Raw genomic sequence first — 22,343 nt, forward strand, 5'->3', positions numbered from 1 at the left:
AACAGCGCGCTTGCCGGTAGGGGGGAAGGTTCCAGAAAAGTCCAGGGACATTTCTTCCTTATCTTCTTTCTTCTTACAGGCGACTCCCCCTCCAGAGGGAGTGTCTGACAGCGCAGCCGGCAGCCCTGGTTTGGGGCTCTAATCAGAGCGGTAGCACAGGCTTTCAAGCCTGTTCTCTCTGAGTTGGGCCACAAATCCTTGGCTGCATTTACTGCCCTGGAGAGGAAAAGAGGAGTTTCGGACGCGGTAACTTCTCCGAGGACGAAGCTGTCTCCTCGTAAGTCTTCGAGGCAGGCACCCTCCCCCCTCAGACTTTTCTCCCTCCCCTTCGGACGAGGATTTCCCGTCCTCAGGAGAGTCACGTGAGGTGAGACGTTCCCCCATCACACCATTGAGGGAAACCCCACCTCGCGCGGTAAAGTCTTCTCGAATAAGGGTGGAGAAGAGACTGCCTCCGTCGTCATTGGAGTCCTGCATCCCTCCCAGGAGGGAGTCGAAGGACTCCAAGACAATACCGGGAGGCCCCTAGCACCGAAATCTACAGGCTCAGACATTCTTCCGTTATGGGAACGAACTTGTTTGAGCCTAAGGACGTGGAGCAGGCTGCTGAGAGGTGGAGGAAGTCAGTAAGACTCCCTCCTACATAGGGCTGTGACATTCAAGCCCTATAAACCTCCAGCACCCCAGCAGCCACGTCCCACCAAGACCATGAAATCGACAACGGCAGCGAAGACAGTGGTGTCTAAGCCCTTTCCGGTCAAGGACAAGAAAGGCAAGAAGTCCTCCAGGGGAGGGAAGAATCCTAGAGGGTGCAGCTGAGGCCGCAAACGCTAGGATTGGCAGTCCCCCTGCATGTCCGCCAGTGGGGGGATGCCTACAAGGTTGCGCAGACAGGTGGCAGCAACTCGGGGCCGATTCCTGGACGATTTCCGTAATCAGTCAGGGATATCGCGTCCCGTTCACAACATCTCTACCTCCCCTGAGGACGAATCCGGTGTCATTTAGCTCTTTTGCCATGGGATCAGCAAGGGGGCGGGCCCTTAGGGCAGAGGTCTAGATTAAAGCAAACTCCGTTCAGCATAGAGACCGCAAACACGGTCAGACTTGCAGTGAACTGCAAGACTTCATGTGTATACTGTATCTGAAGGACGCATACTTCCAGATCCCAGTCCATCCGTCTTCAAGGAAGTACTTAGGATTCAGCATAGACAACAAGGGGTACCAGTTCAAGGTGCTGTGTTTCACCCTAATATCATCGTGGGCACACAGGATCGGCATCCGTCTCCTCCGTTAACTGGATGACTGGCTGATCCTAGCAGACTCGGAGTCATCCCTTCTTCGACACTGAGACAAACTTCTAGGACTTTACCAGGATCTGGGGATCATGGTAAATCTTGAGAAGTCCTCTCTGCTACCCACTCAAAGACTGGTTTACCTAGGCATGATTATAGACACCAATCCCCACAAAGCCTTCCCATCAGACGACAGGATAGCAAGGCTGAGGGGGGTTGCAAGCCCTTTCCTCAGACGAGAAGAGCTTCCAACCCAATCGTGGATACGTCTCCTTGGTCACCTTTCATCCTTGGCTCGTCTAATTCCCAACGATCACCTCAGGATGAGATCTCTCCAGTGGCGGCTCAAGTTCCGGGTGGAATCAAGGTTGCGATTCCCCGGACGTCATGATCCCTATGGGTCCTGCGGAATGGACGGACCGCCAGTGGTGGGTGACAGACAAGAACCTATGAAGAGGAGTGGATCTTCTTGTCCTTCCCCCGGATTTAATGCTGTTTTCGGACGCCTCAAAGAAGGGGGGGGGGCACGTTCTGTACCACAGGACCTCAGGCCTGTGGTCAGAATCAGAAAAGTGCCTCCATATAAATCATCTAGAGATGAAGGCTGGTTTGTTGGCCCTTCAGCAGTTCCAACAATAGCTGGCAGGTCACTGTGGTGGTGATGAGTGACAACACCACAGTAGTGGCTTACATCAACAAGCAAGGAGGTACGTTTTCGAAGCAGCTATCCCATCTCACAGTAGTGATACTGAGATGGACCGAAGTCCACTCGATTCCACTATCGGCACGCTTCATTCCAGGCAAGAGGAATGTGCTCGCCGACAGTCTGAGCAGAGCGTCTCAGATAGTGAGTACCGAGTGGTCTTTGGATCATCTAGTAGCCAGCAAAGTCCTGACTTTGTGGGGTTTCCCCGACTGTGGATCTGTTTGCGACAGCGTTGAACTTCAAGGTTCCGCTGTACTGCTCCCCAGTCCCTGATCCCAACAACGATGGGACAACATTGACGTGTACGCCTTTCCCCCGTTCTGTCTGATGAGGAGGGTGCTCAACAAGACCAGAATATCAGTCAATCTTTCAATGACCCTCATAGCTCCGCTATGGCATCACGCGGAATGGTTTCCGGACCTTCTGCAACTCGTAACGGAACTTCCGAGAGAACTCTCTCCGCGACACGAGCTACTCAGACAACCACATGCCAACATCTTCCACAAAGCCGTAGCTTCGCTACGACTTCACGCCTGGAGACTATCCAGCATCTCCTCGCTGAGAGAGGATTTTCGCAACAAGTTGCGATTAGGATGTCTGGACATTTGCGAAAGTCATCCGCATCTGTCTACCAGGCAAAGTGGAAAGTCTTCGGTGGTTGGTATCTTGGAAGGGGTATCTCTCCACTAGATGCCACTATTCCAGCAATAGCGGAGTTCCTCGTGTATTTTCGGGAAGAAAAGGCGCCTTTCTGTCTCGGCGGTGAAAGGCTATCGCTCGGCCTTAAGTCTAGCCTTAGGCTCAAAGGAATGACCTTTTCTTCCTCGCTGGAACTTTCCCTACTCATACGAGCTTATGAACTTACCTGCCCTCAGTCGGATGTGAGACCTCCTCCATGGAACGTGGTTCGGGTTCTCAGGTCTCTTAAGAGACCTCACTATGAACCATTACGCCAAGCTTCAGTACGCCACCTAACTTGGGAGACGGTGTTCTTACTAGCTTTGGCTTCGGCCAAGCGAGTCGGTGAACTTCATGGTCTCATATGACATCGCCCATGCAAGGGTATGGTGGGAAGGTAACGTTTAAACTCGTCCCTGGGTTTGGTGCTAAGACTCAAATCAGGGGGGGGCGGGCGCTTGGTTCGACTCCTTCCGGATTCAGGTCTCCGTTCTATAACAGATGTCCCAGACCTTCTCCTACTGTGCCCAGTAAGGAGTCTGAGGTTATATCTCAGAAGAACGGCTACAGTCCGTCCCCAGGTGCAAGCATTGTTAGCACTAGGAGGATTAAGAGGAGGGTCACCAAGAACACCATCTCGGCATGGATTCGTAGGGTGATCCATCTGTCCCTGAATCCTGACGCTCCTCTGTCACGTCGCCCTAGAGCACATGATGTCAGAGGCGTAGCTACGTCCCTGGCCTTCAAGAGAAATTTCTCAGTGACGCAGGTCCTTCAAGCTGGGGTCTGGAAGCGTCAAACGACCTTCACAGCCCACTACCTGCAGGACGTGACCCACAGGAGCCTCTATACATTCTCTATCGGCCCTGTGGTGGCTTCACAACAGCTGGTCTAAACCTCAGGCTCTTTAGTGGGCAAGTAGCAGAAGGTTGAGGGCATTGTTACCCGGTTTTAGTCTGCATGAATGAAAAGGTATGTCTGGCTCTTATTCTTTTCTTCATCCTCCCCTCTCTTGGGAAAAGCAGCATCCTGGGTTCTCTGCACAGCTGACCTCAAACCACTGCAGGTAAACCATGCTTCTTTGTGTTCAGAGTATTAAGATAATACTGTCACATCCCCATACCCTGACGAGGTGGTATTGGGAGTCCTAGCCTAAAGTTTCCTTCTAAGAGGCTACAGGTCAACTTCCTAGGACGAGTCACACTTCAAACCTTCACACACAGCTTACGTAGGCCGCAGCCCTTGCACAGAGCAAGTTGCTAGTGAGGTGCAGGGACTCCTTATCGTTGAGTGCCGACACAGTCAGATACTGAGTCCCCGGGCAAAAAGCCAAAAGCCAGTAATGGCTGGGACTTACCACCCTACCTAAGGGTTAAGTCACCCATATTAAATATCGTGGTTTTTATGTCAGTTACGGAACAAATGACAAATTCGTAGGTAATTTGTATTTTTCCTAACCATACAAACCTTAGCTATTTAATCAATCTTGCCCGCCAGCCCTGTCCCCCGTGAAGTCCTACCTCTAAGCAACGTGAGCTCAGCACAGGTGTGTGAGGGGGGGAGGGGTAACAAGCTACCCCTCCCTACCCCCCGCTAACTAGCGGTGGGGTAGTAAACCCTCGTTAAAATTCTAATGGCTCGTCATTTCAGCTACGCCGAAAGTAATAGCCCATATTAAATAGCTAAGGTTTGTATAGTTAGGAAAAATACAAATTATCTCCGAATTTGTCATTTTTCGCTTCGCTCAAAATCCGTTTCTTTGGGCTCAAGCCATGTCGTCCTGATGGAAGTTTACCAGAGAATTACTAGAAAGTACTGTATCTGTGGATTTTCATAGGTGCCTTAACCTTGGGACAATTTTTTCTATGGTCACCCGGACCATCGAGACAAATGACATTACCGTTATCCGTCATTACCACTAATCATAGACAATGTTAGTGCTTCCTGCCCCCTGCAGGGAAGAGTCACACTAGACGGTAGAAAAGGGGCCTTAAGGTTAGCATATATTGTATTAACAAACATAAGTATCCACTAGATATACAAAAGTCTCACGGTTTGTATATATTGTCGGAACAATTAAGTGTCAACTATATCCATTGTTTGTAAGCATACAATAACATGAGGTTTACTTAACTAAGTAAGAGAACTCTGGCATTTTTAAACACAAGACTTACCTGGTATGTATATAGCTTACGTCCCTGAAGTCACGACAGAAAAATTAGAAAAACTCGCGCCAATTGCCGATTGGATAGCCAGGTGTGCCACCGAGCGCCCCTAGCGAAGTATCTAGAAACCATCCCATGGATATCCATATTTTCCCTGTCGTCTAAGAGATTCAAAATATTAGTAAATTTGATTTTCTAATTTCATATAGTTAATTTTGACTTCTGTATCTATTTTATCATCTTTATTCAGACATGAAATAACGTAATCATCCTATTACAGAAAAGGCGGAACATTTATCTAAACCTGCGTCCTATTTCCAGGCATCCTAATATACGACAACCCCTTCGGCATCTACGAAAAAATTCTGGGCGGACGCGTCGAGTGGCCGAGACACCTTGACGCGACCGCGAAGGATCTCTTCAAGAAGCTGCTGACGCAGGACCGCACAAAGCGGCTCGGGAACATGAAGGTAACTCGGCCGTCTATGTACGGATCCACGACGCGTCTCGTTTCAGAGAGGACGCTCGCTTTCGTACATGGAGACATCGTGGGTTGTGTGAGGGGGGTTAGGTTAAATCCTCTCATTTGTATTTGGTCAAATTAATTGAATTTCCAGGTTGTTTATCTATGATATTTTTCTTATTAATTTTGAACGGTTGGGAAGAAGTTCTCATAAGCCAATGAACGGCAGCCCAAGGTGTCATCACTAGAAACATCCCTTGCACTAAGACAATTGCAACTCGATTGCAAGGAAAAGAATACGGTGGGTTGGAAGGTGGTACGTACAATATCATTATTGCTACTTACTTTGCTTAAAGTGTGCTAGTGAAGGGAATCCTCTTTAGAGAGTTTTGACGACGCAGCTTTTGAGAGAGGAACCGAGTTAAGATAATACTGGAATTCCACCTGTGGTGAGAGCTTCAAGAAGCTGACATACCAACACTATTAGCCGCGACGTCCGCGAAGGCATACCGAGATAAAGGAGCCATAATCGGGAGAGTTGAAGAGATCCTTCATCTTCTCCCAGATGATAGGCAGGGTAGAGAGGATAGGTAGAGGGGGGTAATGGAAAGGAAGAAGAAAGAAGAAAGGTACTGATAGCCTGAGAGGAAAGGTATTAAGGAAGTCCGAGTTAGAAATAATAGATCCAACTGGAGGTCCCTGGATGAGAGGTTAGGAAAAGTTCGTCACAAGTATCAAACAGGTACGGGAGAAGTTCTATGTCTTTTTTGAGGGCCAAAATAAGCTGAGTCGTTGAGTTAAAGGCAGAGTCATTAAGTTAAAGGTAGAGTCATTAAGTTAAAGGTAGAGCCATTAAGTTAAAGGTAGAGCCATTAAGTTAAAGGTAGAGTCATTAAGTTAAAGGTAGAGCCATTAAGTTAAAGGTAGAGCCATTAAGTTAAAGGTAGAGTCATTAAGTTAAAGGTAGAGCCATTAAGTTAAAGATAGTGTCATTAAGTTAAAGGCAGAGCCATTAAGTTAAAGGCAGAGTCATTAAGTTAAAGGCAGAGTCGTTGAGTTAGAGGCAGAGCCATTAAGTTAAAGGCAGAGCCATTAAGTTAAAGGCAGAGCCATTAAGTTAAAGGCAGAGCCATTAAGTTAAAGGTAGAGTCATTAAGTGAAAGGCAGAGTCATTAAGTTAAAGGCAGAGCCATTAAGTTAAAGTCCGAGCCAAGCACTCATTGCTCATCCTAGTCTCCGAGTTCTATCTACGTACGATGCATTGATCCACCTTACGATATTTCTCCGACGTCTCGATTGGTTAAGAGTCTAAAACTAGCGACTGCACCAGACGGTAATACACCGAATTGGCTTTAATCATTTGAGAGTTTGTCAGACTGATATAGTTGAGTCTATGGGTAGTTAATATGTTTATCAAGATGATACAGAATAAGTCTTAAATAATGGGTGACTGTATTGGATGATGTGAGAAAACTCTAGTGTGTATTCATGTATCGTACGCGTCAAGGGTAGAATTCCAATACGCGTATGAGGAGACTTACTGAGCTTTTCTCTAACTTATCGTTTCAAAACTAGAATATAATTTCCACAGTGTTTCAGTCTACGTCAAAACAGAAATAAATCCATTGTCTTATTGTAATGCATTGGTTAAGAAGTAAATCAAGTTTTGTGTAATGTATTATTAAAGAACTTGGATATCATTTGAAAGCGAGTCATAAAGATTGTTACTTGGGAAGTATTTTCACCTCTTTGGTTCTCAAACTTCAAAATTCCTTTTTCCAATTCATGGTCTGTTTCATATCAAAATGTTTGTAGAGAATAGAAGATTAAATGGAAGCTAAATAGGATAAGGTCAGATCAGTTAAAAAGTAAATATCAACAGCTGATATCACTGGATTTCATATTTTGCTTGTGATTGGTCAGGAAAAAGTAAATATAAACAGCTGATATCAATGGATTTCATATTATGCTTGTGATTGGTCAGGATAAAAGTAAACACAACCAGTAATTATCATTTCCAATTCTATCTTGTTTCTCATTGGCTAATACCACACGATTCTCTCGCTCGACAGAATGGTGCCGAAGATGTCAAAAAACACAGATTTTTCAAGAACACCGATTGGGAGGACGTCTTCCAAAGAAAATTGAAGGTAAGAATTCCCTCAGGGTTGCATCATACACTGGCATATTGGTGCTTTCAACTCTCGAGTGTTATACTTTAGAGTATAGTAGGGTAGATTGATGTGTGAGGCTACAGTCTTTGGCATTACTTTTCTGGAAAGACCTGGTACTGAGGAATAGGGATTCTTTGGAAATACTAATTCAAGTTATGAATTTGGAGCCAATGCATTTTTATTGCACCCTGTTACACGTGGGAAGATGATCTTTTAGATAGACGCATTGTCGTCATACTGCTCTAGGTGCCATGACATCCCTGGACGGGGCATTTATATCGATGAATGACGTTGGTCTTTAAATAATTTTGCATGGCAAGGACAGGGTTATTTGTTCATGATTAAATCTCGCATTTTTGCTGATTGATAATAAATTATGAGGTTAATATTCCCACAGCATAGGATACCGAAATCAACCTTTATGCTGGAAAAGAAGACAGTGAATTGACGAACTAAGCAAATTTACGTTTACAGTATTGAGTGGCATAGAAAGACCATAAACAGACAAAAGTGGAAGGACATGTCTGGGGCCTCACAAAATCGTATTTCAGACCAATATAAACGAAATTTCCCCCCATAAATCAAATTGATTGGACATCTATAATAAGAATGTTTACGCCCGTCCCAACCAACCACATAGTCCAGTAGTGTTGTCTTTGGGGACATCTCTACAAAACACTAAATAACCAGTAACTTTCTTAAGGTCTGGAATTACTCGTGACTCCTTCTTCTCTCTAGAAACATAACACAAGACTTAAACATCTAAGAAAATAATGTTCATTGATTCTCAATAAGCGAAGAATAATGGCCTTATAATTTCTCTAAACTATCATCAGCAATTAATTAAGGGATAAATGTTGAAATACTGTTAGGAATTAAGCACAAATTCTGTGTGAAATCATTTTGGCAAAGCATTAACGTAGATTTCTAAAAGAGAAAAAACTATCAGTGATTATTTGAAGCCTGAACAAAATGAATTGTTGAATTATACAACATAAAATATTTGAAAAGTACTGTATTATATTATGAATTTTCCGACATATTATTGATTGATATCCCTTTCTTTAGCTGCCTATTGTATGTCATTAATGAATGTTCCAACTCTATTTTGATTATTATTAATCTTTATTTTCTTCAACCCTTTTCAGCCGCCACTCGTCCCGAAGGTGAGCTACGACGGAGACACGAGGAACTTCGACGACTACCCCGAGAACAACTGGAGATCCTCCGAGGGCGTCTCCGAGGGCGAGCTGGCCATATTCAGCGACTTCTAAGGCTCGGTCGCTGTGAACGTACGATGCCTTATCCTCCTCCACGAGGAAGGAAGCAGGGATGAACACGATGGCCTTGGTGACCATAGATCCTAGAAGTGCAATTAGGCTTAGTCTTCAAATACACGGAAGCAGATAACCCCTCGGCTATGTCACTTTGTGTCAGGGTTTTGATTTCTATTTTTGAGTTTTTTGGTCGGACGATCGTTCGGGAAGCAGCTCGGGTGCCGAGTTTGGCTTCGGAAGATGTGTAGATATTTTATTTAATACTTTTACGTCCCTTTTCTTTTGTAATATACTGTACAGAGATGTGGAATCATTTTCAGCTCTTGTTTTCTTTGCCGTTTCAAAGTTGTCGTTCGGTCCGAGAAAATCTTGCTCAATGATGTTAACACGACGCAAGGAACCGGACGTCGACCGCTCCGACGGCGTTTATTTGGCCGAGTGCCGTGCATTGCAGGATACATTTCGTTGTTATTATTTGGATCAGCTGACTCAGCATTTAACAAGTTTCTTTGCTGACTCAGCATTTAACAAGTTTCTTTGCTGACTCAGCATTTAACAAGTTTCTTTGCTGACTCAGCATTTAACAAGTTTCTTTGCTGACTCAGCATTTAACAAGTTTCTTTGCTGACTCAGCATTTAACAAGTTTCTTTGCTGACTCAGCATTTAACAAGTTTCTTTGCCAGACCTCCAAACATTTCTAGTTTTCCGTTGTTTTCAAAATGGCAGCTGCTCTTTCTCCCACAGCTAAAAGTACTGCAGTCGAAAAATGCATCAGATGCCGTCGCAAACGAAGGCAAGGTAGTTATAATGTGGCTGTGATTTTTATTTGATGTAGATAATTGACTTAAAAAATGTAACAAGTTTGATATAATAGAAATAAAAATTTCAAGCAGTTACCAGTTCTTTCATTATCAGTCTCCCAACTTTCATACTCCTCTCGGTATCAGCCTCTAATTCCCCTCCATTATCAGTAAGTTAAGTTATCGGTTGTCAGATGTTCCCTCTTTAATCATTATTACTAGCAAAGATACAACCCTAATTGGAAAAACAGAATGCCATAAGCCCAAGGGCTCCAACATGCTAAATAGCTCAGTGAGGAAAGGAAATAGGGAAACAGAATACTGTGCCCGAGTGTACCCTCACGCCGAAGAACTCTAACCCAAGACAGTAGAAGACCACAGTACAGAGGTTATGCCACTACCCAAGACTAAGAGAAGAGAGGATTAATTTTAGCTTGTCCTTCTCCTAGAAGAGCTGCTTACCATAGCTAAAGTCTCTCTTCTACCTTTACCAAGAGGAATGTATCCACTAAATTGCAGTGCAGTAGTTAATCCCTTGAGATAAAAGAAAGTTTTTGGTTATTTTAGTGTTGTCAGGTGTATGATGACAGAGGAGAATGTGTAAAGAATAGGCTAGACTATTCTTTGTATTTGTAGGCAAAGGAAAAATATCCAAAACTGAGAGGAATACAGTGGTACTATCTGGCTAGTCACAGGACCCAATAACACTAGTAGTTTTATGCCTTTTATCAAAGGCCTCCTCTCTCACCAAACCTCTTCTCTCCATATCATCCTTCACCTTATGAAGTATATGAAAAAAATCTTATCATTATTACTAGCTAAGTTACAACCATAGTTCTCTGTTACCCTCTCAATCTCTCTCCAGCTAACAAGTTCCTCCTAAGCTCTCCTCGCTCCCTTTCCACCATCCATTCTCAACACATGTCCACACCATCTCAGTCGTAACGTCTTATCATCTCGGTAATATTTACTACACCTACCATTCTTCTTATTTCCTCATTTTGCAACCTCTCAAGCAGTGATATTCCCATAACCGACCCCAGCAGTCTCATACCGGTTCTCTTAAGCTTTCCTTCCTCTTTTCGTCTTGGAGCACACATTTTTAATTTATATATTAACGCTGGTCTTATCACAGTGTTATATGTCTTAATCTTTAGCTTGATTGGCATTTTCTTATCCCATATCACTCCTACTACCTCTTTCCACATCCCGCCAGACTGCTTTTATCCTATTCTTAACTTCAGCCTGACTTTTTGGTTGGCTCGACGCGCGTCTTGACCAATCAGGATTCAGGATTCCTTCCTACCTCTCAGCCTGGGAGGCTGAGCCGAGCTCGTCGTACATCAGCCACCCGAGCCTATAACCTCCTCTCGGCCAATCAAAATTCGAGGCCCCTCTCTACAAACCAGAGCCGGGATATATAAGGACCCAGATCCAGCCAAAGTCTCACTTCTCGCCTGAAGACGGAGCAAGCAGTTCCGAAACGCGTCGCACTCCACTCCTGACTTTACCTGTTGTAATTTTCGAGTATTACTTGTACATACATACATATACCAAGGTACTTCCCCCAATTTTGGGGGGTAGCCGACATCAACAAATGAAACAAAATAAAAAAGGGGACCTCTACTCTCTACGTTCCTCCCAGCCTAACAAGGGACTCAACCGAGTTCAGCTGGTACTGCTAGGGTGCCACAGCCCACCCTCCCACATTATCCACCACAGATGAAGCTTCATAATGCTGAATCCCCTACTGCTGCTACCTCCGCGGTCATCTAAGGCATCGGAGGCAGCAGCAGGGCCTACCGGAACTGCTTTAATCGCTCGCCATTCATTCCTATTTCTAGCACGCTCTCTTGCCTCTCTCACATCTATCCTCCTATCACCCAGAGTTTCCTTCACTCCATCCATCCACCCAAACCTTGGCCTTCCTCTTGTACTTCTCCCATCAACACATGCATTCATCACCTTCTTTAGCAGATAGCCATTTTCCATTCTCTCAACATGGCCAAACCACCTCGACACATTCATATCCACTCCAGCTGCTAACTCATTTCTTATACCCGTTCTCACTCTCACCACTTCGTTCCTAACCCTATCTACTCGAGATACACCAGCCATACTCCTTAGACACTTCATCTCAAACACATTCAATTTCTGTCTCTCCGTCACTTAGATTCCCCACAACTCCGATCCATACATCACAGTTGGTACAATCACTTTCTCATATAGAACTCTTTTTACATTCATGCCCAACCCTCTATTTTTTACTACTCCCTTAACTGCCTTAACTTTACTTGTATTAATTACGTCCAGCCTTAACCTGAATTGTATTCTTCACCCACCTGATGAACTTCGCCAACTTGCTAGCTGAATGTAGCAACCCTGAACAGAGAATTGTCCGTAGAATCGAGAAATTGGACAAGAAATTGAATTCTGCCGATGCAGCCATAGTATTCAACTCCAACTATTATTATTATTGTTATTATTATTATTGTTGTTGTTGTTCTTGTTCTTGTTATTTTTATTAGCCAAGCTACAACCCTAGTTGGAAAAGCAGGATGCTATAACCCCAAGGGCTCCAACAGGGAAAAATAGCCCAGTGAGAAAAAGAAACAATAAAATAAACTAAAAGAGAAGTAATGAACAATTAAAATAAAAATATTTTAAGAACATTAACAACATTAAAACAGATCTTTCATATATAAACTATAATAACTTAAAAGAAAGAGGAAGAGAAATAACACTTATTTTCATTCCCAAAATTAGGACAGTCAATGTAATTATAATCATTATTACTTGTTAAGCTACAACCCTAGTTGGAAAAGCAGGGTGCTATAAGGCTTTGGCTCCAACAGGGAAAATAGCCCAGTGAGGAAAGGAAACAAGGAAGTATAGAAAATTTTAAGAACAGTAACAACATTAGAATAAATATTTACTATATAAACTATGAAAGCTTTAACAAAACAAGAGGAAGAGAAATTAGATAGAATAGTGTGCCCGAGTGTACCCTCAAGCAAGAGAACTCTAACCCAAGACAGTGGAAGACCATGGTACAGAGGCTATAGCACTACCCAAGACTAGAGAACAATGATTTTTAATGCTCGTACACAGAGATTCAATATGATTGGTGCAATGTTTGTGAAGGGGTTAATATCCTACTGGTGAGCTATCTATAAAGGTGCATAGATTTTAAGGAATTTCAGATTAATAAGATTTTCATTATAGAATAATGAAAAACGTACATTACATTGTCATGTTTTTATGTTGACCAGGCTGACATGAGTCTTTTTATTGTTTATATATGACATATCTGTTTTTGACGTTGTTGATAGTTTATATAGGACATATCTGTTTTGACACTGTTACTGTTTTTAGAATGATATATTGTTAATTTATTCTCATCATTTATTTATTTCCTTATTTCTTTTCCTCACTGGGCTATTTTTCCCTGTTGGAGCCCTTAGGCTTCTCGCATCTAGCTTTTCCAACTAGGGTTGTAGCTTGGCTAATAATAATAATAATAATAATAATAATAATAATAATAATAATAATAATAATAATAATAATAAACCAAAATTTCTCCATTTTTCTTAATTGTGTTGTCATTTGTGACTTTATTTCTCTTTAAATTATTATTGTTTATTAATTGTGATATTGTTTCTAAGCTTATCAGCTGGGTAAACGTAAGAAATTATCAATAATTTACTTAAAGGAAATGTTTAACTATTAATTTATAATAGTTTGCAATTAAATATATTCCGTTTTCTATGAGAATCACTCAAGAATCTTGGTAACACCTTTTGGAATGAATAAAAAATAAAAACTGCTTATTTAGATATTTTTTAAGTAGTTTTGTTCCATTTTTAGCGATAAAATAAATGTATATTATATAAAAATCATATATATTACTATTTTATTCAAATTGTACTGTATATTATTAAAATAATGTACAATATTTTGTATGTATATAAAGTAAACTGTTTCTATAATTTTCACTCAATTTCGTAATAAAATATTAAGCCAGGATTATAAAAATATATGATATTTAAGAATAAAATTTTTAATTTTCACTATAGAAATATGAAATAGATTTAAAACGCTAAAGTAATCTTATTTAAAAAATCTTTATAGCAAATGTCTCCAGAAATAAAAATTCATTGGATATATAGCATTATGATCAAATGAAGTTATTTTCTATAAATATGACGATAAAAACAAACATATATATTAATTGGATCATTTAGGATGTAAGTTTATCGAGAAAATCACAAATTGAATGTATCTTTTGAGAGAAATTAAAAATAACACTCCCAGCTCGTTAACTTGGTGGAATGCAAGCAAGACCACCCTTATACAATAAGCTTAAATTAACAATATATATGTGAAATCCATAATAAAAAACAAGCATTAATATAAATTAGATATTAAAATATATAATTTTATTGAAAGCATTATAAAATATATATTTATTGTAAGAAATAATTTAACAGAACACTTATTGCTCGCTAACTCGCTGGAACATCAGGTCTACCCTTAAAAATAAGCCTAAATAAACATAATATATGTAAAATTAATAGCCGAAAACGAGAAATAATATTAAATAGATTTTTATAAATATAATTGTATTTAAATAATCACAAAATATATATTATTTGGAAGAAATAGTTAAAAAGAACAGTTCTATCTCGTTAACTCACTGGAAAAATTAGCGTAAATAAACATAATATATGTGAAATTGATAGCCAAAAATAAGCATTAATATTAATTAAATATTAAAATGTATAATTTTATCAAAAGCATTACAAAATATATATTAATTAGAAGAAATAATTAAAAAGAGCACTGCTCGTTCCACTCGCTGGAACGCCAGCGATCAGCTGAGAAACAATAACAGTATTATCAGAGTGACTCGGTGAAATGCGATAACGGTACGAAGCCTATTTTAACGAATTACGTCACTTTCCTGTAATTTCCTGTATCATTACAGTAACGGGAAAACTCCTGTACGTCATTTCATGGCTGTAACATCCTGGTACAGGTCAGTTTTAACGTTATACTGTCTAATTGTTATGTCTAAAGTGATCGTGATTTAGACCACAGCCTTCTAATATATGTGAGCTGGTGATGTTAGTCGAAACAAGGCTAGTTTAAGCTATGTACAGTTGGCTTCACTAATTCCGGCACACTGACGTCTACCTTAGCTTGTCGTGAAGTGTACCTGAATTAGTGAGGCCAGCTGTACATATTTTTTTACGATTTTTTACTATTTTATCTTGTTTCTTTTCCTCTCGTTATTTTGAAGGTTTTATAGTTTATATACGAAAGAATTATTTTATTATTATTGTTCTTAAACTCCTGTTATTATTTTCCTTGTTTCCTTTCCTCACTGGGCTATTTTTCCTTAATGGGATCCTTATGAGTCTTATAGCATCCTGATTTTCCAATTAGGGTTGTAGCTTAACCAGTAATAATAATAATGAATCAATTTTATTTATGAGGGAAATATATATCTTTGAAATATGACATTAGGAAGATAGATTTACAATTTATGAAATAGGATATTTAGTGAGGCTTTTGTATTATGATAAACTGAGGATACTAGAGTCCTAAGGGGGTCACAACCTCCCCCATAGGTAAGTAGGTAAACATATGGCTCCTAGGTTAGGTTAGGTTGCGGAACCTCGGGTTATGTGGTGTTCTTTTTGTTTGTTTCCCGGGATGTATGTATAATGACGGTAGTGTAAGGGGGTTCACAGGGGTCATTAGCCCTCCCCTAAGTAGGTAAGGACATGGCTATTAGGTTAGGTTGTGTGGTGTTCTCGTGTAGATGTTCTGCAGAAAAATGGACACAGTTTATACTGTCTAATTGTTATGTCTAAAGTGATCGTGATTTAGACCACAGCCTTCTACTATATGTGAGCTGGTGATGTTAGTCGAAACAAGGCTAGTTTAAGCTATGTACAGTTGGCTTCACTAATTCCGGCACACTGACATCTACCTTAGCTTGTCGTGAAGTGTACCTGAATTAGTGAGGCCAGCTGTACATATTTTTTTACGATTTTTTACTATTTTATCTTGTTTCTTTTCCTCTCGTTATTTTGAAGGTTTTATAGTTTATATACGAAAGAATTATTTTATTATTATTGTTCTTAAACTCCTGTTATTATTTTCCTTGTTTCCTTTCCTCACTGGGCTATTTTTCCTTAATGGGATCCTTATGAGTCTTATAGCATCCTGATTTTCCAATTAGGGTTGTAGCTTAGCCAGTAATAATAATAATGAATCAATTTTATTTATGAGGGAAATATATATCTTTGAAATATGACATTAGGAAGATAGATTTACAATTTATGAAATAGGATATTTAGTGAGGCTTTTGTATTATGATAAACTGAGGATACTAGAGTCCTAAGGGGGTCACAACCTCCCCCATAGGTAAGTAGGTAAACATATGGCTCCTAGGTTAGGTTAGGTTGCGGAACCTCGGTTTATGTGGTGTTCTTCTGTTTGATTCCCGGGATGTATGTATAATGACGGTAGTGTAAGGGGGTTCACAGGGGTCATTAGCCCTCCCCTAAGTAGGTAAGGACATGGCTATTAGGTTAGGTTGTGTGGTGTTCTCGTGTAGATGTTCTGCAGAAAAATGGACACAGTTTATATTGTACAGCGTTCACATCTTACGAACGACTAGAAAATGGTAAGAAAATTCTCATTTTCTATGCATGTTGGAGGAACTGGCCGCTGATATACAAAGGCTCCTGTTTCCCTATTTAAATGTGGTTTTTTTAGTCATTACTTATGCAATTTAACAATGAACGTCAATTTCGGACGGAGCACATTATTTACTACTGGAAAACCTATATTCTCTATCCCTCTATGGAAAACCTCTATCTATTCCATTCCGATCCGTTGCTGGGCGGAGGGATTTGCCTCTCCATCGGCACCTCCTTACTTGTCTTCTCTATTCTAGTTCTTTTATGTTCTCTGTTTTTTTTTCCACATCTGGTATATATACAGTATTCTTTTCTTTCCTCTCTTCCTTCTTCCGTATACAGAACGTTTCCTAATATCTTCTTCTTTTCCTCCTCTTTTAATTTTTCTCTTCTGTAGTTCTATTATTTTCCCTCTCTCGTCGCTGAGATCAGGACAGTAAAGAGTGAAATAAAATTATTTTCTGACTTGATCTCTAATTTTACCAATTTTACACTGTGTCCGTTCTAACCAACTACATAAATCCTAGTTTTAAAATTTCTGTAATTTGAAAAAATTGTGTTTTCCTCAAGTATTTCTGTTAAAATTGTTCAAAGTTCCATTAAGTAAACAAGGAGCCCTTAATTAAAATTATTAGGAATATTGTACTACATTACACATTTATCCAGTTCTGTAATTTATTTATACAGTAATTCTGAATTGTATTACAGGTAGGAAAATACAGTACAGTGTTGTTTATATGACAGTAAAGATTAGGGTAAATAGCACTTTTCATCGCATGTTAATGTTACAAAATATTTATGAAAATAATAACCGATGATAATATTCCTATTGTTCATTATTGTGTCTTTCCAGATAAGGGAGAATTAAGCCAGAGTGATTCAATTATCCGCACTCTTAAAATCTCGCCTCAGAGAGATCATTCTTTACCCGAGGGGAAGTTCTTGTGCCGTCAAAAGCGGAGACTTTAGCCATGGCCGCAACAAGCGTGGCAGACAAACGGGAGAACTACGAGGAGCAGGAAAAGTAAGTACCGATGTTTAGAATTGTTTAAGTCTATTTGGTAACAGATGTTTACTTATAACTTAAGACTGGAAAACTTTCAAAAGAAAGAAATGAGAAATTATTTAAATAAGTGCAAAATGAAAATCGAATTGACCGAGTATTTGTTCCTACGCAAATGCAAACCCTTTGATAGGAATGTGCTTTCAGAACTTTTAGACCTATACCTAGGTGGCGCTAGTTACTGCCTATTGGCAAGGAGACCCTACCGACCTGACATACCCCACTGGGCTCTCACTTTGTTTTCAATAGCTGTAGTTACTCAAGGGATACTTTCTACTTTGTAAAGTTAGAAGAGACTCTTTACTCATGGTAAGCAGCTCTTCTAGGGTGAAGGATACTCCAGAATCAAACCATTGTTCTCTAGTCTTGGGTAGTGCTAAAGTCTCCTTACCATGGTCTTCCACTATTTTGATTGCTTACTACTTCTCTTGTAGTTTATCTCTATTTCCTTTTCTCACTGGGTTACTTTTCCTCGTTGAAGGCCTTGGGCTTATAGCATCATGCTTTTCCAACTAGGGTTATAGCTTAGCTAGTAATAATAATGATAATTGCTTCTGGGGCTCTCAACTGGCTGTTTTAATCCTCTAGATAATTGGTTGGACAATCGTATTCTGCGAGGGTTTTCTGGAAAAAGAAACGTTTAGCAGTTTCTTGATAACTGTAGCAGTATTAGTTGTCGGTTTATTCGGCTGATTTCACTTTGTTGTTCCCTCTAGACAGTTTTTCTTTTCTTTGACAACGTAATCCTAAGAATATTGGAAGTCATTAGTATCGATGTGATCCGTTAAAGGAAAAAGTTTTTGCTGCCAACTTCTTTCCTTTTCTGTCTTCCCATTCCTGAACGTTTACCTGATTTTGCCGTTGTTGCTATTGTTGTTGTTTTTATTTTTATTTTTTTTTCTCCCCAGTTGGAACATCGTCGTCAGCCTGAAAGACCTTTCAAGGAGAGCTGCAAGTTTCTCCTCCTCTTTTGCCTCAATCTCTCTCCTTCGACTCTTCTCTCTGTAGGTCGGGATGAAGGGGCCTCAACCTTCATTTTCCTTCTATGAACTAGGAAGTTCAAGGAGACTGATCAATTGGAGGTACAGTACTTCCGTAATGCTTACTTTTTCTTTTTCCTTCTCCAAAGACAGAGAAGAAAATAAACAGGAGCGCACCCTTGTCCGTTCACACGAGGCTGGGATTCGCGCCCACTACAAGCTACTGTGCAGGCTTGCACTCCTACAGGAGCTTGCCCTCAACTATTTGTGCGTACTCCTTGCACGCTCCCTTTTCTGCTCACACTCTCTCCTGTGCATGTGCAAGCTTTTATAAGTGGAAGAATGGAAGTTCTCCAAGAGGACATTCTTAGAGTATCCCCTCACCTGTTCACACATCCGGAAAGTCCTTCCTGCAATTAAAAAGTGACGTTACTTAACTAGTGAGTGTGTGAGCAGGGCGACTAATCCACCCGTGCTACTACCCCCCCGTAACTAGTGGTGGGTAGTTTTACTGTACTGTACCTGTCTAAAAAGTTTATTGGCTAGTTTTCAGCATTCACTGAAATAGTATCCACTGTAAAGAGCTCAATGTTTGTATAGTCTTTTTATTGTTTATATATGACATATCTGTTTTTGACATTGTTAATAGTTTATATAGGACATATCTGTTTTTGACATTGTTAATAGTTTATATAGGACATATCTGTTTTGACGCTGTTACTGTTTTTAGAATGATTTATTGTTAATTTATTCTCATCACTTTATTTCCTTTCCTCACTGGGCTATTTTTCCCTGTTGGAGCCCTTGGGCTTATAGCATCCTGCTTTTCCAACTAGGGTTGTAGCTTGGCTAGTAATAATAATAATAATAATAATACATACATACATACATATACCAAAGGCACTTCCCCCAATTTTGGGGGGTAGCTGACATCAACAAAGAAACAAAACAAAAAGGGGACCTCTACTCTCTACGTTCCTTCAGCCTAACCAGGGACTCAGCCGAGTTCAGCTGGTACTGCTAGGGTGCCACAGCCCAACCTCCCACATTATCCACCACAGATGAAGCTTCATAATGCTGAATCCCCTACTGCTGCTACCTCCGCGGTCATCTAAGGCACCGGAGGAAGCAGCAGGTCCTACCGGAACTGCGTCACAATCGCTCGCCATTCATTCCTATTTCTAGCACGCTCTCTTGCCTCTCTCACATCTATCCTCCTATCACCCAGAGCTTTCTTCACACCATCCATCCACCCAAACCTTGGCCTTCCTCTTGTACTTCTCCCATCAACTCTTGCATTCATCACCTTCTTTAGCAGACAACCATTTTCCATTCTCTCAACATGGCCAAACCACCTCAACACATTCATATCCACTCTAGCCGCTAACTCATTTCTTACACCCGTTCTCTCCTTCACCACTTCGTTCCTAACCCTATCTACTCGAGATACACCACCCTTACTCCTTAGATTTTCAAAATACTGGAGGTTTAAAACTTATCAAATGGCAATAAATTATAATCAAGAGCGAATTCAAATATTTATTTTACATAAACAGAACTATCACTGAAATATGTATTAAGGAAAATGGCTCAGGATCGTAGATGGTCTTATTGCTTCTTGGTATTTAAGCGAGGTATCCGTCCTTATGAAGACCGATGATGCGACCTCACTAATAACCCCCAATACCAGAAAAGTCCTCAGGATCTATAAATATGTCATAAATACGCTCTATTAATAGAGAGCAAATATACGAAAATATATCAACAAAACTATTTAACTGCCAGTTAATATAATAAATGCATGAAGCAAATATGAACTCGAACGAGCAGAATAAAACAAGACACTTCACAAATATAAGTAGTTAAACCGGCAATAAATTCTAAATTTTAAATGAAAACAATATGGTTGGTCCTTTGGATGATATTTTATGGTTCAGGTTAAGGAGACAATTCATTCAAAGTGAATGAGTAACTCGAGTGAAATTTACAAGGCACAAGCATCAATGTGGTTTGCAACTTACCTCCACTCTAAGCAAGCCTCTCTAGGTCAATTGCAGATATCGTTGTTAATTCAAAAATCGATGCAACTCCATGGTATAGTTGCCTCAAGAAGTAATCCAAGTGCTCGCACTTCCAAGCAGGATCATCCTCGACCAACGGTCACACTAATCACTTAATGCTCCATATTAAAATTTACGCTGGATTGGTGAAAAATATTAGTGAAGAGTTAACACGCCCTTCTCAGCTGCTGAGTGAAAAATGCACTGCCGTCTTCAAACGCTGGGACTAGAAGTAAACTTTTGAGGTGAAGTAAAGGTTTTCGTTCAGTCTCAAAACTCTAGTATTAAATTATCATTTTAAAGGAGGAATTTTATAGTTGCAAACTATTGATGCTTTCAAAAATTTAAAACATAACATACTGAAACTGAACTTGTCTCCAAAGCAAGAACACAAATTAACCATTATAAAAAATTTAAACTTTTCCCATAAACAAAAAAGAAACTTAGAATTTTGAAACAAGCAAAGTAGAAAATCAAGGACCATAAAGGAAGGACACTACACTCAAAAGTTAAAAGTTAAAAAGAACAAAGTGAAAAAAGTTTCACTTTTTTCAACACTCCCAGCAAAGACATTCAATTTCAACTGTTTCAGTGTCAGAAGAAATTGAATTTTTATTTATCAGTAGTAGAAAAAACCTCATGTCCCATACAATTAAATATGTCCCATACAATTAAATATGTCCCATACAATTAAATATATACAAGAATTATTTACAAGGTACAAGTAATGAATATTAAGCATCTCCATGAAGATAAAGATTTTTCGTTTTTCGTACGCCTTTCAAAGCAGCCAATCTTTTAGGCCTCTTTAATGCAAGATCCTCATTGGAATGCTCATCCTCTTGCCTATGCACTACTTAAGAATGAGAATATTCATTAATACTCAGTAGAGGAATTAATGATGAAGAGTGTCTATTTACTCTTTCTTTGTTTCCCTTCATTACTGTTGCACCAGTGGTTTCACCAATTGAGTTCATCTGAACGCTTTTAACGATTCCCATTGGATAATTTGCAGGTTTCAAATGAACATCTTTAAGTAAAACTATATCACCAACTTGCAAATTCTTGTGCGATACTGGCTTGTATCTAGAACCCACATTAGTGGCTTGATGCACAAGTTTTGCAAGGAATTCAGAGTTATAAATGTCTTTTAAACATGAACGAGACTTGCGCAATTTACTATAACTGTCCTTAATATGCTCTATTGGATCCTTGGAAGGAGTCCATGAAGGGTCGGAATCTGGAAGAGGTTGCAAATTAGGAATGATGCTCAAAGAGACCAATTCATAGCCCTTTAGCAAAATTTCAGGTGTTATTGCAGCAGGAATGACTTCATTTGGATTATTATCTCTTAAAGACTCATGAAAAGCAATTGGCCTGCGATTAACTAAATGTACAGTCTCTGCTATGAGAAACTCAAAATCAAGAGAATTCAATACAGTATTTCGAACTGAACCATATATAAGTCTTTTAACTAATTTAACACAACTTTCCACAAGTGATCCAAGTTGGTTACAGCCTTTGTAGTATTGCTCAAATTCTACAGCCCTCATTCCATGTTCCTGTAGATATTGCACAGTATCTGGGTCCCTTAAAAAATCAGAAATTAAATTAGTACCTGCAACAATTTGAGATCCCATATCTGAAAAGCACAATTGTGGAGTACCATACTCCCATATATGTAACTGAAGTGCTCTCAAGAATGTGGGTACAGTCATGTCAAAGCATAATTTTAAATTTATAGCTCGAGACCACAAACACGTTATACAAAGCAACCAAATTTTTGTTTTAACCCCTTGGTACTTAATATAATACGGGCCAAGATAGTCCAGGAAAATAGACCTGAAGGGAATATTGGGAGGTTTCAGCCTAAAATCTCTGTATGGACTTTGATTCAATTTGACTGCATGTCTGTGAAATCGTCTGCAGTTTATACATTCTTTCAAAATCTTCTTTACAGTTGAAAAGAAA

At 39.9% G+C, this 22,343-nt stretch overlaps 1 protein-coding gene across 6 annotated transcripts in view; it reads left to right on the forward strand.

Annotated features, from left to right (window-relative positions):
- Nucleotides 1-22,343, forward strand: part of LOC137633654 (cAMP-dependent protein kinase catalytic subunit PRKX-like) — a 112,791-nt gene that overhangs the window by 57,802 nt on the left and 32,646 nt on the right. For 3 of the 6 annotated variants that reach the window (XR_011042337.1, XR_011042339.1, XR_011042338.1), the window contains exons 1-2: nucleotides 14,457-14,594; nucleotides 17,123-17,293. The exons of 1 other annotated variant lie outside the window; for it this stretch is intronic. Coding sequence is in view for 1 of the 5 variants with exons in the window: in XM_068365905.1 (XP_068222006.1) it covers nucleotides 5,163-5,311; nucleotides 7,377-7,454; nucleotides 8,627-8,752 (353 nt within the window). In the remaining 4 variants the exon portion in view is untranslated. Of the gene's footprint in view, nucleotides 1-5,162; nucleotides 5,312-7,376; nucleotides 7,455-8,626; nucleotides 9,653-14,456; nucleotides 14,595-17,122; nucleotides 17,294-22,343 lie in introns of those variants that run through there. 2 more of the 6 variants (XM_068365905.1, XR_011042336.1) reach the window with 2 other exon arrangements.

This window comes from Palaemon carinicauda, chromosome 43 (genome assembly GCF_036898095.1).
Source record: "Palaemon carinicauda isolate YSFRI2023 chromosome 43, ASM3689809v2, whole genome shotgun sequence".
Taxonomy (NCBI): Eukaryota; Metazoa; Arthropoda; class Malacostraca; order Decapoda; family Palaemonidae; genus Palaemon; species Palaemon carinicauda.